General features: G+C 37.1%; 1 protein-coding gene across 1 annotated transcript in view; it reads left to right on the top strand.

Moving 5' to 3' along the window:
• Positions 1-14,793, top strand: part of RALBP1 (ralA binding protein 1) — a 37,615-nt gene that overhangs the window by 9,965 nt on the left and 12,857 nt on the right. The window contains exon 2 of the mRNA XM_062570125.1: positions 9,136-9,429. Coding sequence (XP_062426109.1) covers positions 9,186-9,429 — 244 coding nt within the window. The 5' untranslated portion in view covers positions 9,136-9,185. The remainder of the gene's footprint in view (positions 1-9,135; positions 9,430-14,793) is intronic.

The raw sequence follows: 14,793 nt of genomic DNA, 5'->3' as shown, positions 1-14,793 counted from the left end.
GAATCCAGCATAGCAGTACTTCCAGCAGTGTATATGCTCTTTGTCGTTTCCTCCAGATAATCCGCAGATTTACTTAGTTGACAAAATGTTGGTAGGCTTCGTCTATACTAAATTAAATCTGCTGGTATGTGGTAGCAAATGGCTTTTAAAGCACAAATCAACAGATGAAAATTAAGGGTTGTTTGTAGGGGGACATAACCTGTTCTGGTCTCGTCGTAATTGGCAGAGATCAGAAAGATGTTGGTAATGCTGTGGCACTGGCTTCTGCTTGTACAGGTAAACTGAGTGTCTGTTCAAGATGCCCATGCTGGCAGGAGCCTTGGTATGCGTTGTTGCATTTCTACTGCTGTTCTTGCTTGTGCCGGGCAAAATAATGCTAACACAGGTACGCCAGTGTGTTAAATTACATTACTTATTTCTCGTGTGCAGACGTCCCGGATTTCTTGCTAGGGTTTAGGCTAAAACATAGATTGTGCATTGTCTTTAATATTTGCTGTTTACACTTTGGAATATCTTAGCATGTCTTTTGAAATATTTTAGCATGTGTTAGCTCATTCACTCTTTTAAAAAAAAATAGGCTATATGTAGCCTAAGGTGTGGGGTTTTTTGTTTTTTTGTTTTTTTTTTTAATCAGGTGACAGAACTGAATGTGCAGAGTTCTGGACTATTTGAAAGACTAGTTTCTAGTGCTTTGTTTTGTGACCTATCACATTCAATCTGGAGAAGCTTTTAAAAATATCAGAAATTCACAAAACCAGTAAAATATTTGATGACAAATCCATTGGCTTCTATCCTGTTCGTTTGCTGAGTCTTCCCCCCTCCCATCACCCCCCCAGCTCTGTGGTGTTTATAACTTGCTTTTTGAATAGAACTTTTAGCACATTCAGCTTAACTAGTCGTGTTTTTGAGGGAGGAGAGGGAGGTTATCATGTGTTTTTTGTTTTTAACTGACTCCATTGAATGGAGTGTTTTTTTCAAGATGGTTGAGCTTTAATTTGAGGGAATGGACTGTGCTTATGTGATAATTATGTCTAACGTCATAATTAAAATCTCTATGACAAGTTGAATTTGTCATTAAATAGACTCTGTTTAGCAATTGATGAGTATAAAAATTAAATTAACTCATGTGATCATCAACAGATGCATGATTTGCTGTAGATCTTTGGTGACCAAGGATTAGATAGCCCTTCTGAAATGTGAATTGTGTAAAACTTTTTTATAGTTCCAGGTGGAAAAAAAGCCTGTATGTTTATAGCAATTGATAAAATGCAGTATAATAGAGTGTTGTGTAATTTACTTTTTATTCTCTTCCTCTGTTAAGTGGCTTAAGTAAAAATTGCTGTTCTGCTGCACAAGTGTTAGTGCTGGCACAAGGGTTACAGTGGGAATTTGGGAGGTGGAAGAAGAGGGACAGGATTGCCGTACAAGGATTCATGCTAAAGCCAATCTAAGCAAGAATGGATATCATGAATGTTACGCAATGTGGTGTTTTTCAGAACTATAGAAGCTTTAATACATCTGCAGGACACTTCACGTTATTAGTTTTGCTCTCAACACTTTAGCCTTTGTCAGAAGTTACTATATTTTCAATCGGCCCAAAAATTACTGAGATTGGTTTCTTAGGCTGGTATTAACAAAAATAAAAAGCATTAACCAAATAATTCTGACTGTTTCTGAGAATAAAGATAACGGGGAAAAACTCTCTTTTTGGTAATAAAAATATTTTAAGTAAGCAAACATTTTTATGCTGTCCACATTTTAGAGTGGAAATCTAAATTTTTCCGGGATAACCTCCCAGATTTCCTTGCTTCTGTGTGGACTGTAATTTTCAGAAGCCTTAATTAGGACTAAGTGTGGGACAAATAGGAGGTTGCACTGGGAAACAACGAGCAATCCTAGAGTGAGGTTAGGTGAGGCACTGTATGGAAAAGAGGAAAGGTAAAACTAGAGGTGCATAGGTCTAGATGCTGAATATCTGAATGGTCTGAAGAAGCTTGTGAGAGAGAAGAGGTACAGTTCTGATGATGGAAGAACTGGGTGGCATGAAGCCAAATGGGAGAAGGGAGTAAAAGGCTAAAGGAGAATTGCACCTGGGAAATGATGGGACTAGACCTATGGAATGGAAAGCTAGTAAGCTGGACTCACCTGACTAAGAATAGCGGAGGTTTTGGTATCAGGTTACTTTGTGGTAACGAGAGCATCAGAGCTGGGAACGATACACCAAAGAGTTAAAACGAGAAAATGCTGGACAGTAGACCAGCACTATCTCAGGAAGTATGAAATAAGAGCAGTAGACCAGCACTTTCCCAAGAAATATGAAGAATAAGAAGTGATTCTCTGGGTGGGCAGTCACAGTTGTAAGCAGGTAGCTTACTAGTCAAAATAATCCTGCAAAAGTCTGTCCTGGTAACAGTATCCATCTGCCTTATGATGCTGTGTCCAGACCTTGTGCTTGTAGAGTCATGCAATGTAAAGCCATAAAATGACAGTCTTCCTAGCTGTTTATTAGTTGTTTACAAGAATGCCTTTTTATATGTGTTTATGATCATAATATAATGTACGATTTTGAAACTACTTCCATGACAATTGGTTTAGTTGGGGAAGGGGCTTTAACACATGAAAGGGGCTTCCTTGAATAAAATATTCTTGAAGCACGGGAGCCAGGCACAGTTTGTCTTTCCTTTGTATATAGCTGTGCTCATTATTTTATAACAAAGATTGGTGCCTAGGCTTTTCTTCTAAGATACCTGTTTTAGCCTGCATTGGAGCAGACAGAGCCTTACCAGATGATGCTGGGGCAGAGCAGGCAGTGTGACAGCATAGGTTTACCTCACTCTCAGTCAGGGCAGGAAGCTGAGTTGCAGGTGGGACAGGGGCCTGGGACTTGGATACTGCTACTTATTCTGAATCTGGACTGGATCCTGCAGCAGTCTGCTCAGATAAGTATGTGTGTTTGTGTATCACTGTGTCTGAGCTGATACAGATCCTCAGAACAGAACTGGAAATAGTTTGGATGGTACTGTAATCATGGCAGACTTAATCCACCAAAAGATAGATGGGAGCACATTTAACTGTTACTTCTAGAGCTGATCTGTTGCTGGCATTGTTTTTGAAAAATGTATGGCTTGTTCCTACATGACTTGAGTTGATGTGGTTACCCACTGTCTTTTAAAGTAAGTTTTAACATTCTTATAGCATCATGTATCTTGTAAAATAGTCTTAGGTTTGGGAGCTGAATCTCACTCTGCAATTTATATTTTATTCCCTTCATCCAAAAAATCTTGCAAAAACCCTCCTTGAGGCTTTAATTATTGCTAATTATGGAGAGTGTGTGACTCACAAGGGAGTTACTTAATGCTCTGTTTATGCCATTACTCCGACTTGTGAAATTTTAAACTTGCTTTACCTGTCTATATGATGAACTTCCCATTTCCTTCTACTTTCATGACCATGTTCCTTTATGAAAGAAAGAAAAGGGCAGTGTTTATGCACTGCTTGTTAAATAAAATAGATGGCCTCTGTTGTTATGCTATTTGACTGCATATAATTGAACCAACAAGGCAGAGTTGCAGTTTAAGAACTGTTTGAGCAAAAGTAGTATTTTTTATTAAGCTTTCTCAGTACATTTTGAAAACAGCATCTTTTTTTTCAAAAGGCAGTTTAAACTGTTATATTTTATTGCACTAATAAAACATCGGCACATTTATTATTTGATGAGTAAAACAAATAGTTTGTTAGTTTTAAGCTTGTAGAAGCTGTTTGTTTAAGCTGTTGCAGTAGCTGACAGCCAGCAGTAATTGTAAGAAGATTAAGTATGGGCTTACTTATCAATATACTGGTCTCTCAGAAGCATCATGGTTTTAATGGCTCACACACTGAATAGTAGTAGTAGTCTGAGCTAGATGCAGAATGTATGCTTGTCTCAGACTTTGTATGCACTTGTGGATAACTTCTTCCCAGATCTGTTTTCTCATTTCTGAGTCATCTTTTTAGCATTTCAGGAGCTGTACGAAAGATTACCCCTGTTTCTGAAGTGCCTTGGCACTTGTGGCTTCAGACCACAAGCGATATTTTGTGTTCTGTTCTCTTCTGACTTGCTACTTTGCAAGAAGTGAGTTATGCTTATTACTACAATAATTCCTCTTTCTTCATGCATATCTAGCTTTTGGGACTGACCGCCTAAGACCGTGAAATACTGCTGTGTTCTGGATCTTGATTTTTGTGTAGTTAACATATTGTAGGCTCTGATACCTGAGTGAGCACTCCCACTCTGCCTCCATCCTTTGGTTGCTGGCTTCTTGGAACTGCTACCACCGTAGCACATGGACTTTCATAGTGTGTCTGTGTGTGGGGAGATGGAGTGATTTGGGGACACCCACAGTGCCTCAGGTGTGGTCTTGCATAATTCTTGTTGCAGAAAAATGCCTGTTGTCTTTCATTCTGCACAGCAATTTTACAGAACGGCATCTGTGCATGCAGTCACCTGTTTTAATTTGCTTCTGCTGTTTAGTTAGAAGGCGCAAAGTCACGATACATATGTGCAGAATAGAAATAATGGAGCCTTTTGTACTGAATGTAAGAGAGTAGTTTGGTCTTTAAAACTATGTCTTGCTTTCAACGTTAATGCCGTTTTTTTATGACATATTGTAATAACTGGGATTTATTAAGGTTGCCTAGTATGTCTCTCTCTATAGCTTCATTTTTTTGCAGCTTTGTTAAACCCCAGCTGTTCACAGTTGATTTGTACTTACCAGGTACATAGCACAGGCTGAATTTCTGAGGTAAGGGTTCAGCTATTGTTAAGAATGAGACTAGGAAAAAAAACATTAATTTGGTCATGTTTGTTCTGCAGGCATCTTCCTTCCTCTCCCCACATCCCATTCTTGTCTTTGGTGAATGAACTTGAAAGATAATGGTGATAGCTAGGACAATTTACTGTGTTAAGGATGTACCTTTTGCCTTCTGTATTTACACACTCTTCTAATTTTGTATTTCTTTGAGGCACAGAAGAAAGGTCACAATTCAGATGTTTAGTGAAGGCTTTTTATTTTTCACATTTGGTTATTTTGAAGGTTCAGCTCTGTGCCGAAAAGTAAGAATGTTCCTGAAACTGCATTTTGGGATGTACTGAAGAAAATACCTAGGTCTGTGCTAAGAGAAGCTCTAACGAGCTTGAGCAAACTCGTATAACGACATTCTTGGCTCTTGTGGGAAAACAAATGTTGAGAGAACAGGAACTGGTGGGAGCTGAGGAGTCTGCAGTTGGTAGGAGGGTAAGGAACACGACGACAACTTGTGATTCTGGGGAGAGACTTAGAGCTAGTGGGAGAAATGTGGACGAGGTGAGAAGACGGAGGTGCAGTTAACAATGAGGAATCAAATGACTGCAGCAGCAGATTGCCTAGGAGGAAACTGGAACTGATAACCAATCAGCAGGAAAAAAAGGAAGAAGAGTGAGCTGTATCTGGTAAGCAAGGAGGTGCAGAAGGAGAGTAGGAACCAGCTGAATAAAGAACATTGGGAGGGGGAAGAGTGAGACTGAGCAGGGAATTTGAGCCACAGAGCCCAGCACAGATGAAGAATATGTTGTGTGAGACACACTGATGATGAAATGGAGAAATAGACCAAGACTGCCCTGGCACTGGATGGTAAAGAAATTGAAACTTGAAGTTATGGGGAAAATAATTAGAACAAGATGGAATTTAGAGACCTTGAGCTAATGATCAGTATCACAAAGCAGCTGAGCTGCCCAAAGAAGGAAGTCACTCTCCTGTCATCATGATTCAGCCCCTTCTTTGCTTTCCATCTCTTGTGCTTGTTGAACTCTTACAGTTCAGCAGCAGAAACCTGTTGGAGCAGGGAGCAAATTTAAGTCAGCTCACAAAGGGAGTGAGAGTAACCTGCTGCAATCAGGGATGAGGACTGCCTCTGTGGGTATGTGTTAATGGGGGGGAATCAGCGTATCTGATCGAATACAGCTGTATAGGTCGAGAGACGAGTTTGGAAGCAAAGAGCCTGCTAGGGAAGGGAGACAGGATTGGAACAGTAGGAGGCTGGGAAGAAGGGGTCAAGTCTGAGAGACTGATGGAGAAAAAAGCTCTAGAATTTGGCAGAAGAATCTGCCAGTTAGAAACATTCTTCCTTAAAGTGTTCAGAGGATTTTTTTTTTCAGTCTTGCCATTCCTTGCTGACAGCAAGTATTTGTAAAATCCAGAAGAAAGATACACATTTGTGTAGCAATAATGCATTATCATGCATTAGTAAAAGAGATTTTTCTGGTCGGCCTAAAGGCTCTAATTCTGCTGATGAGCCCTGATATAATTTGAACATGATGGAATTTCTGTTTTATTTAAAGGCCTAGGAAATTACGCATAAGAAAATAATGATAAAATCTTTATTAAAGCTGTAATATAAACAAAATTATGAGCTGCAACTGTGATCTTAATCTGTTCCATTTAAAGATATATTATTATCTTTATTTTAGTGTCTCTTCTTTAGTCAGAATAATGAATAGTAATCAATTAAAATATATATCATGAATATTTTGTTTCTCATTAATCTCTGTCTTACTGTATGCTATTCAAATTCTGATCTGAGTAACTTAATTTCCATAAGCACTTTGTGATTGATCTTCTGTAGTGAGAGACTGTTTCAAATACACATGAATTTCTCACTTTGTTCAACATACAGGGAAATGAAGGATCAGAGTTTAACACTAATAATAATTTTAAAAAAGAGCTCGCTTAAGTGGATACAAATTTAAAATTATTAACCTGGGAAAATACAAATCCATGTCATGCTTTTCAGTACTCTACAAATCAGACCCCAGGAATTCAGTAACTGTGTAAAACACTGTTAGAGAACATTGTGTAATGTGGTAAGGGATTTGACTGGCTTCATCCCAGGAGCTCTGGCAGAGGCAGAGGATGTAGGTTCTCATTTTCCAGGGTGACATTTATAGGCCTTCACAATGACATTGCCCTTTCCTTTCTCTTCCCCATCTTGCTTGCTCTAGACATAGACTGATTTATAGATGTTTATATGTAATATTTTTAATTTCATTCCATGAATTACTGTTGAAATGCTCTCTACAGTTTTACGGCTTTTGGTAGATTTGGGGGGTGATGTTGGTTTGTTTTGTGAGAGGTTAAATGAAAATAGGTATTGAGAAATAATTTTACAGATTGTTTAGAAGCTCAGATAAGATGCAATGCATTGCCAATCTGTGTCATTGGTAATTTGGAATGTGACTCTAGATTGAAAGTTTTGACTCTTTGATATCCATGAGCCTGAAACTTTTAGACTCCTGTGCATTTCTATTAAAAATGTATTTTTTTGAGCACACCAGTCGCTTGTTTACACAATATCAAATTAGTTTAACAGTACAATATTTTATATCTGTAAAAAAATATAACAAAAGAGATCCCAATAAGCATGACCAAAATAAAAAACCCACAGAAAATATCTGTGTCCCGTATTAATGTTGTTCTCTTTTAGGCTCTCTGGTTTTGGATAAAAATTTATAGTCCAGTTTGTGTGATGTATCAGGAGTACCAACTAAGCCAGTGTTAATCTTTAGTTTCCCTGATTAAGGTTTTATAAAATATTGACTGAGTTTGCTTAGCGTAGCAAAGACTTGACTACTTTTTTTTTCTTTTTACTTTTTTTTTTTAATTATAAGCTATACATCAACATTAAATAGCAAGAGTTCCAAAGAGGACTGCAGAGCCCATAGGTTAGTATGGAAGCCAGAGCTATTATCTCTAAATACATTTCTGTCATAACTAAAATTCTTGCAGAAAAGGGTTTGTTTTGGCTTTTGTGTGTAATCTTATGTTTACAATTCTGTTTTTTGAAGCCATGGTTACATAGCAACCTTGATCGCTTCAAGTCTGCAGCACAGTGCACCTTCACCCAACACTCAACCTTCCTTATGCTTGCTCTTACAGTTATATGACTGTTAGTGGGCCATGTTATGGAGCTGATCTAGCTTAAAACAAGCAAAAGAAGGATCATTTTTCCCTTGTGTTTGTCTTCCAGTAGCTCAGTTTCCTTTCAGCAGCAACACAAACTTAATTTGGCTTAAATTTACCATGTAACCAAGGCTTGAGCTATCATCCAGGTATACTAGTGGATGTGAAAATGGCTTTTTCTTTACCAGGGGTTTGCTCTATTTTTGTTTCCTTTCCCTCCCTTGAAAGAAGGGCTCATATCTGAGTGACTATTTAGACAGAAGAAGCCAAGTTCCACAAAGCTGTTTCCATAGGTTTGAAGTCCCATATGGGATAACTGTTCCAGTAGAATTTCTGTGCTGGGAAGAATCCTTGCTTTGCTTAGGAGTTCCATTGCTGGGAATTTATAAATTGGCTTTCTCTCGGCAGTTTTCATCTGAGATTTTGTTTCACCATAACTCCTTAGTGAACCATGTATCTGCGTCTGGGTGCAGCTGACCTAATAAAGCCTTTCCAAATGTGAAGTTGTGATTGCTGTATACTAGAAAAACTTAATCATTCTTTTTCTACCTTCTTCAATTTGCATTTCCATGAACAGAAGATGAAATTGACTTTAGGTTTCTTCTTTTCTTACTGCAACAGGCTAAGCAAGTGCTTATTTCTGTCTATAAAATACGCTTGGGAAAGAAGAACATGAGCTTTGCATTAAATGCAGTGCTCATTCTGAGCTTCCAGAAAAGCCTGTTTTATGTGGAAACCTTAAAGTTGGCTTGTTTGCCTGCTAGAACTTGAGCAAAAATTCTAGTCACTTAATATTAAGATCAACCTTTTTGTTAAACTAAGTATTAATAATCAGTATGCAAACTCCTGAATTTTATAAGAATTTTTTTAAATGTTAAATATTATGATACTTAATATGTAATATTTTAAACAGCATAAAGAAGGCTAAAATTGACAGTTCTCTTAGTATGTTAATATTACAAGATTATCTTAGGAGTTCATAGGCAGATTCTCAAGCACTAAGCCTAGTACATACTAGTGCCTGTAAGCAGACTCTTGGCATCAGTGTGACTCTTCATTTTAGGATAAATTTCTGTTTCCTGTATTTTCAGAATAGAGCTCTAAACAAGGTGCTCCAAAACTCAATTGTTTAAACTCTGTGGTGTTTTTTTTTCTGCTGTAGGTGTGATGGACAGGTAGCAGAAGATTCCACTCTGATATCAGGGAATCAGAATGACTGAGTGTTTCCTGCCTCCCACTAGCAGCCCCAGTGAACATCGTCGGGTAGAACATAGTGGGGGTCTTGCTCGCACTCCCAGCTCTGAAGAAATCAGTCCTACAAAATTCCCTGGATTGTACCGCACTGGTGAGCCTTCACCACCTCATGACAGCTTGCATGAGCCTCCAGATATAGTATCTGATGATGAAAAGGAGCATGGGAAGAAGAAAGGAAAATTTAAGAAGAAGGAAAAGAGAAGTAAGTTGGCAAGTTCTTGTATTTCAGGCTTATAATTTCTCTTGCACTCACGTTCTCTTGAATGTTCTCTCCTGCACTATCAAAATCTCATAGGATTTCCAATCCTCTTTTTTTTTTTTAACCTATTTAAGTGTGAAAGAAGTGATCTTATACAGACTTTGTTCAATACCTGTTTCTCATCCAAAAACCTCAAACAAACAAACAAACAAAAAATTGTTTTTTGTTTCTTGGATACAGGTGCCAAGCACATGCCCAGAATTACAAATGAAGATGCTTATCCAAAGTCTTAAATAGTGTTTGGCAATTGCCTTGCGTGGAGTTCTTCCCGTCCCATTATCTGTTTGTATTTTCAGTGGAGATTTCCAAATGCATTTTCAAATTTGATTATTATAGCTGGCATGCTAGTTAAAATAAAACTGGAAGTTTGACCTGATTTTTATTCTTTAACTAGGACGTGTCAGTTTTAACAAATTTAACCCTTTTCTTTTGCATCTCCTGTACTCATACAGTTTGTATGGTCTGCCATCTCAAATTTTCATGTGTACCCCACATCATTATTTGAGGAGAAATGAAATCTGTGTGCTTTTATTTTCCTTTACTCTCTTGGTTAAGTATAATCATAAAATTTCTTCCAGCAGTGCCTAGGTAATGTGTAGAGTCCAAAAATGTGCAAGCCATCATCAGGATCTGAATTACAAGAACTGACAGATTAAATGCTGGGAGAAAGTGAAGCTTTGACTACAGAATCCATTCTTTTTGAGTGTATCAGTGTCTAAAATCGAAATTTTCCTGTAAGCAAAGTATTATTACCACCCCTATCCGAAGGCACAGAAGAGAAATCTTACTTCTAGCCTTATATTTGTGCAAAAAATTTTGGAAACATTAAATAGTTTTTATTCAATATAATCTTCCTACATCTTCTGAAAGAACAAAGTGCTCAGAAACAGTGAGATGATACCAAATATCCTTGGTATCAGAAAGATCCTAACTGTCTCAAGCCTATGAAACCTCAATATCACAGCCTAAATGTCAGTGCTTCTTTTACTGTTGTTTGTTTTAATAAAATTTCAAAATAATGTTCTATAATTCCTGTCTCTCTGGAGGCTGCAGATTCTGGATGCCATTATACCTTGCTACCCCTTACGTGTGGAATTTGGAAGATCAAAAAAAGAGACAGTACATGATACTCTGACTTGTTAGAATGGTGAATGAAGAATGAAGAAATGGTGAATATTTGTAATATGCGTGCACATATTTAATTAAATAATTACTCTTTATACATTTGCTGCTGCTGCACTATTTTTAATCAAACCAGTTTCCTGGAATCCAGGAATTATGTTGATTCAGCCACAGTTCAGAAGGTATGTTGTTAAAAGACTGTGTGCCTAGCAGTTACCATAACTCAAAAATATACTAACCTTCAGTTAAAACCTATGAAAATTTAAACTATTGGCTTTAAGCAAATGCATTCTTTCCCCCCCCCCCTTGTAATTACCATTAATGCAGAATATTGGATTGATTTGACTGATGATGAAATTTCTAGATTCATTGGATGGGTATATATACAAGCCATTAGTTGTCTTTTTTTACTCTTTGCAAATCCACTTTTTGTTATAACTCTGGATGTGATGCCTCTAAATTTAGTATTCTTAGAGGTCAGCATTATACATGATACGGGTTTCTTTGTGGTGCGATTCTGTGTTTTATGATGATAGCCTAACTGAAGGCTGAAGAGGAAAAATGCTTCTTCAGCAAATATGCATAATGCTGTGCGCATTAGCACTGCAACTGCTTTCTTCCACAAGGGATTACACCACATTTTATGGCTGATAAAAAGCAATTTTCTTTACTTAGAAGAAGCTTTAAAGGTATGAAGTAAATCCTCAAAAAGAGGAAAATGCAAAATGTAGGAAGAATCAAATTATTTCTTGCAGCTGTAACGTAAAAATTACGTTCTTAGCTCTTTTATAAGCATGCCATATAATTGCCAGTTAGATATAAGAATAAGTTAAATATGAAGCTTTCATTATCCTCATGTGCCATCTAAATGTGGTCATTACTATAAATATACCCCAAGAAAACATTTACTTACATAAATGGAGCAAGAGTTCTTTACAGTTACTTAACACAGTTAACATTAAGAGTTTCCCTTCCAGCTTTGCCTTTTGTTATTCCTTCTATACTTCTGTTTATCTTCAGTTTATTCTATCTTTTAAAATGTCTGCTATGTATTCAGATTGTTTCTTTTTATCTGCAGCTTCTCTGGCCATGTGCTTGATAGCATGCCACAAACTTACATGGTCATGTAATTTGGGTTTTAAACAGATATGATTGAACATTTCAATGAGAAAAAGAGAGCTATTTATATTAAATTATAGCAGGAGGTTTGTTGAGCTTAAAATGTTAGCAAATTAATGACAGTGTCATACAAACTCCTAAAATTGCGTGCAACTTTAATACCACAAATGTCATTGTTGGATATTCTGATAATACTCGAAATAGGGACTTCAGAGGTGCTGGGAGACAGGGTGTACAGAGAGGAAAGGATAAATATCCCAAAGTTTCTCAAGTTAGCTTTTTAAGTAAATCTTATTTGTGTGAATAATGTATTTTTAGCATCAGCATTATTATAAGAAAGCATTTTTATATGCTACAAGTTATCTTTTTTTCTTATGTGGATAGTATGATTCGATTCTTCATATTAAAAGCAATTACCTAATACTATAAAGCAGTTATCCTGGGAAAATTTAAGTGAAGTGCTACAAATTTGATGGGAATGGTAAGAAATTAAATGGAATGTTGATTTTCATGTGTATCATCAGCTACTGAAACAGTTTTAGCCCCCTCATTTCTATTCCCTCCACTCCTTTGCAACAGTACAAGTGTTAGTGAACTGTAGAGTGAGTTAGATTAGGAGACTTGTCTGGGTTACTTTTTTTTTTTTCTTTTCTGTACTGTAACAGATTTAACTCAGATCTTTTCCCTGATTCAAAAAATGCATGTCCATGCAAGAACTTGCAACGTGGCAGCGTGGAAGCAAAGGCAGATTTTTTGAACCAGTAAGAGTTTGAGAGCCTGTGACCAGAGTAATTCATTAAAAAAAAAATAAATACAAGTTTAAGCTCCTGTCAGTAATCGTGTGTTGGTAAAGTAATAAAACATGCAGTTCCTTGCAGATGAAGGTTATAGGAAATGCTTAAAAAAAGAGAAAGTGATGCTATTCAGCAGAATTTCTATAGGAGATCAATTTTAGATAGGGAATCTGTATAATTATATATACTACGGTTAATTTAGAGACAGAGGCAGAATCCTGAACCTCCTCCAAACAGTCTTTGGTCCAAATAGATGTTAAGCTTTATCTTCTTCCTTATGTTGCTGTCCTGGGTGGAGTCCTAGTGATCTGCAACTCTTTTTGCTAGTTGCCACCGGGTAGAAGGTATGAGCCTGTTCTCTTTCATCATCTTTTCTACTTCTTCAGCATATTAAGGGATTTTTCTCCAAAATAATTTCTGCTCAGGAATGCGTCATCAGTATGGACTTACGGCAACTACATAAAAGCTGTAATAGTACCCAGTTGTTCTAAATAGAACAATGAAATTATAAGTTTGTCTCTGTGCTTGTGATCCTCCGTTTCTGTGTAAAGTACTAACAGAGATGAATACTACAACAGTGGTGGATGCTAGATGTCTTTAGAGGGAGATTTGTTGGAAATTGTACTGAAGGCATTGTCATCTTACACAATAATTGAATAGCTGCTATTGCAAACAAAATTTTATTTTTTATTGATCTGGAGTGTTGAGAAGATCTGAATAAATTTACTTTTTAGTTTTTTGATAAAATTACTCTGTATATATTGAAGGTGCTTATATTTTAGTATACTATATCACTGGCAAAAGTGGTAACAGTAATTTTATTACCAAGAGTATAGTTGCATCTAAAGAAAATCAGGCTACTTTAAGAAAGTCATATGAGAGATTCTCTCTGAATCCGAGAGTAGTATGTATTTCTAAATCTTGTTGACTTATATTACTGAGACAAAATAGTATGGTTTTGTATTTGACTTGCTGCTTCATGTCTTCTCATGAAGTCAAGAAATACCAGTTTCAGGAACACATGCTATTGCTGGTATTACATTACCAAAGAGCTAGAAATGCAGGAATATTTGCGACGCTGAGTGTTGAGACATGTGACAGCAGTGCTTTGTTTATTGGTGGACTCAAACTCCAAGCTTGGGTCCCCTGTATGCGAGTCACAGAGAACATGCCAGTATTATACGTAGTAAAAAATAAATAAATAAAATAAAAAAAAAACCCACCCTACTATGTTATATTGAGCTGCTAAAGCTAGGCAATAGGAAGTGTGGAGGACAGATTGTTTTCGGCTCTGTCTACTGAAGCTTTTGCTTTGGGAACTGAACCCTGTCTTAAAACTCAGTGCCAGACTCCTCTCATTTTCACAAAACATAATGGCAGAATGTGCTCCCTTTTTTGCTCCGTAGCTGGTGCATCAGCAGTATTTTCTACATCAGAGTGAGATGTGCATCCTTAGTTTATACTTTAGGAGGTTTCCTTACCTATTTGCAATTTAGGTTACAAAAAGTGAGCATGGTATAGCCAGTAAACTGGGAAGACAGAGACCTGGTTGCTGATTGTTCTCGAGTTAAAGTTTGCACTTCTATATTAAAAATTCACTTGGGCAAGGGTAATGCTGAAATCTCTCCATTCTTCCATGAAAGTGCATGTGTTTGGCAATCTTAGGGAAGAGTCCAGGGTGGAAAAGGTCAACGGGGCAAATGACTGTAATTATTTTATAACAGTTCCAAATGTTTTCACACATTCCCTGTATGTTTTTGAATATTAAAAACTACCTTCTACTAAGCAGAGAAGGAAGCTTCAAAATGTGGAGAGCTGCTTGGTTTGCTGAAATAATGCTGAGAAAATCTCCACCTCTTTGTCCTTCCAGTTCTGGAATATCCTGAAGACAGTTCTGAGTGTGCTTTGGTTCCTTTGACACAAGCTCAAGCTCTTTAACCTGTAGGAATTACAGCCTAGAATCCCATCCATAATGCGTTCTCTTGCAGTCCAAGTAATGAGCTGATTTCCTACCACCCAAAACTATTCACTAAGAAGTGACACTTGACTGTTGGTGTGCTGCTTCATTCAGGCAGTGGCACTGACTGATTTTTCAGTAATGAAAGAGTGTAAAAGGATCTGTATTGTAGAGGCATCAGGTTAAAGCAAGAGCTTATTATCCACTGGGCTGGGGGATCTAGGCTGTGCAAATGATACGTATAATCTCTTCTTTGTTGAACAGGTTTCAGGCTTACTTTCCTTATGAAGAGTACTGTGTATGTAAAATCAAAAT

The sequence above is a fragment of the Rhea pennata genome, chromosome 2, assembly GCF_028389875.1.
Source record: "Rhea pennata isolate bPtePen1 chromosome 2, bPtePen1.pri, whole genome shotgun sequence".
Classification (NCBI taxonomy): Eukaryota; Metazoa; Chordata; class Aves; order Rheiformes; family Rheidae; genus Rhea; species Rhea pennata.
The sequence above is the reverse complement of the archived record's forward strand: the minus strand, read 5'-3'. Positions and strand labels throughout refer to the sequence as shown.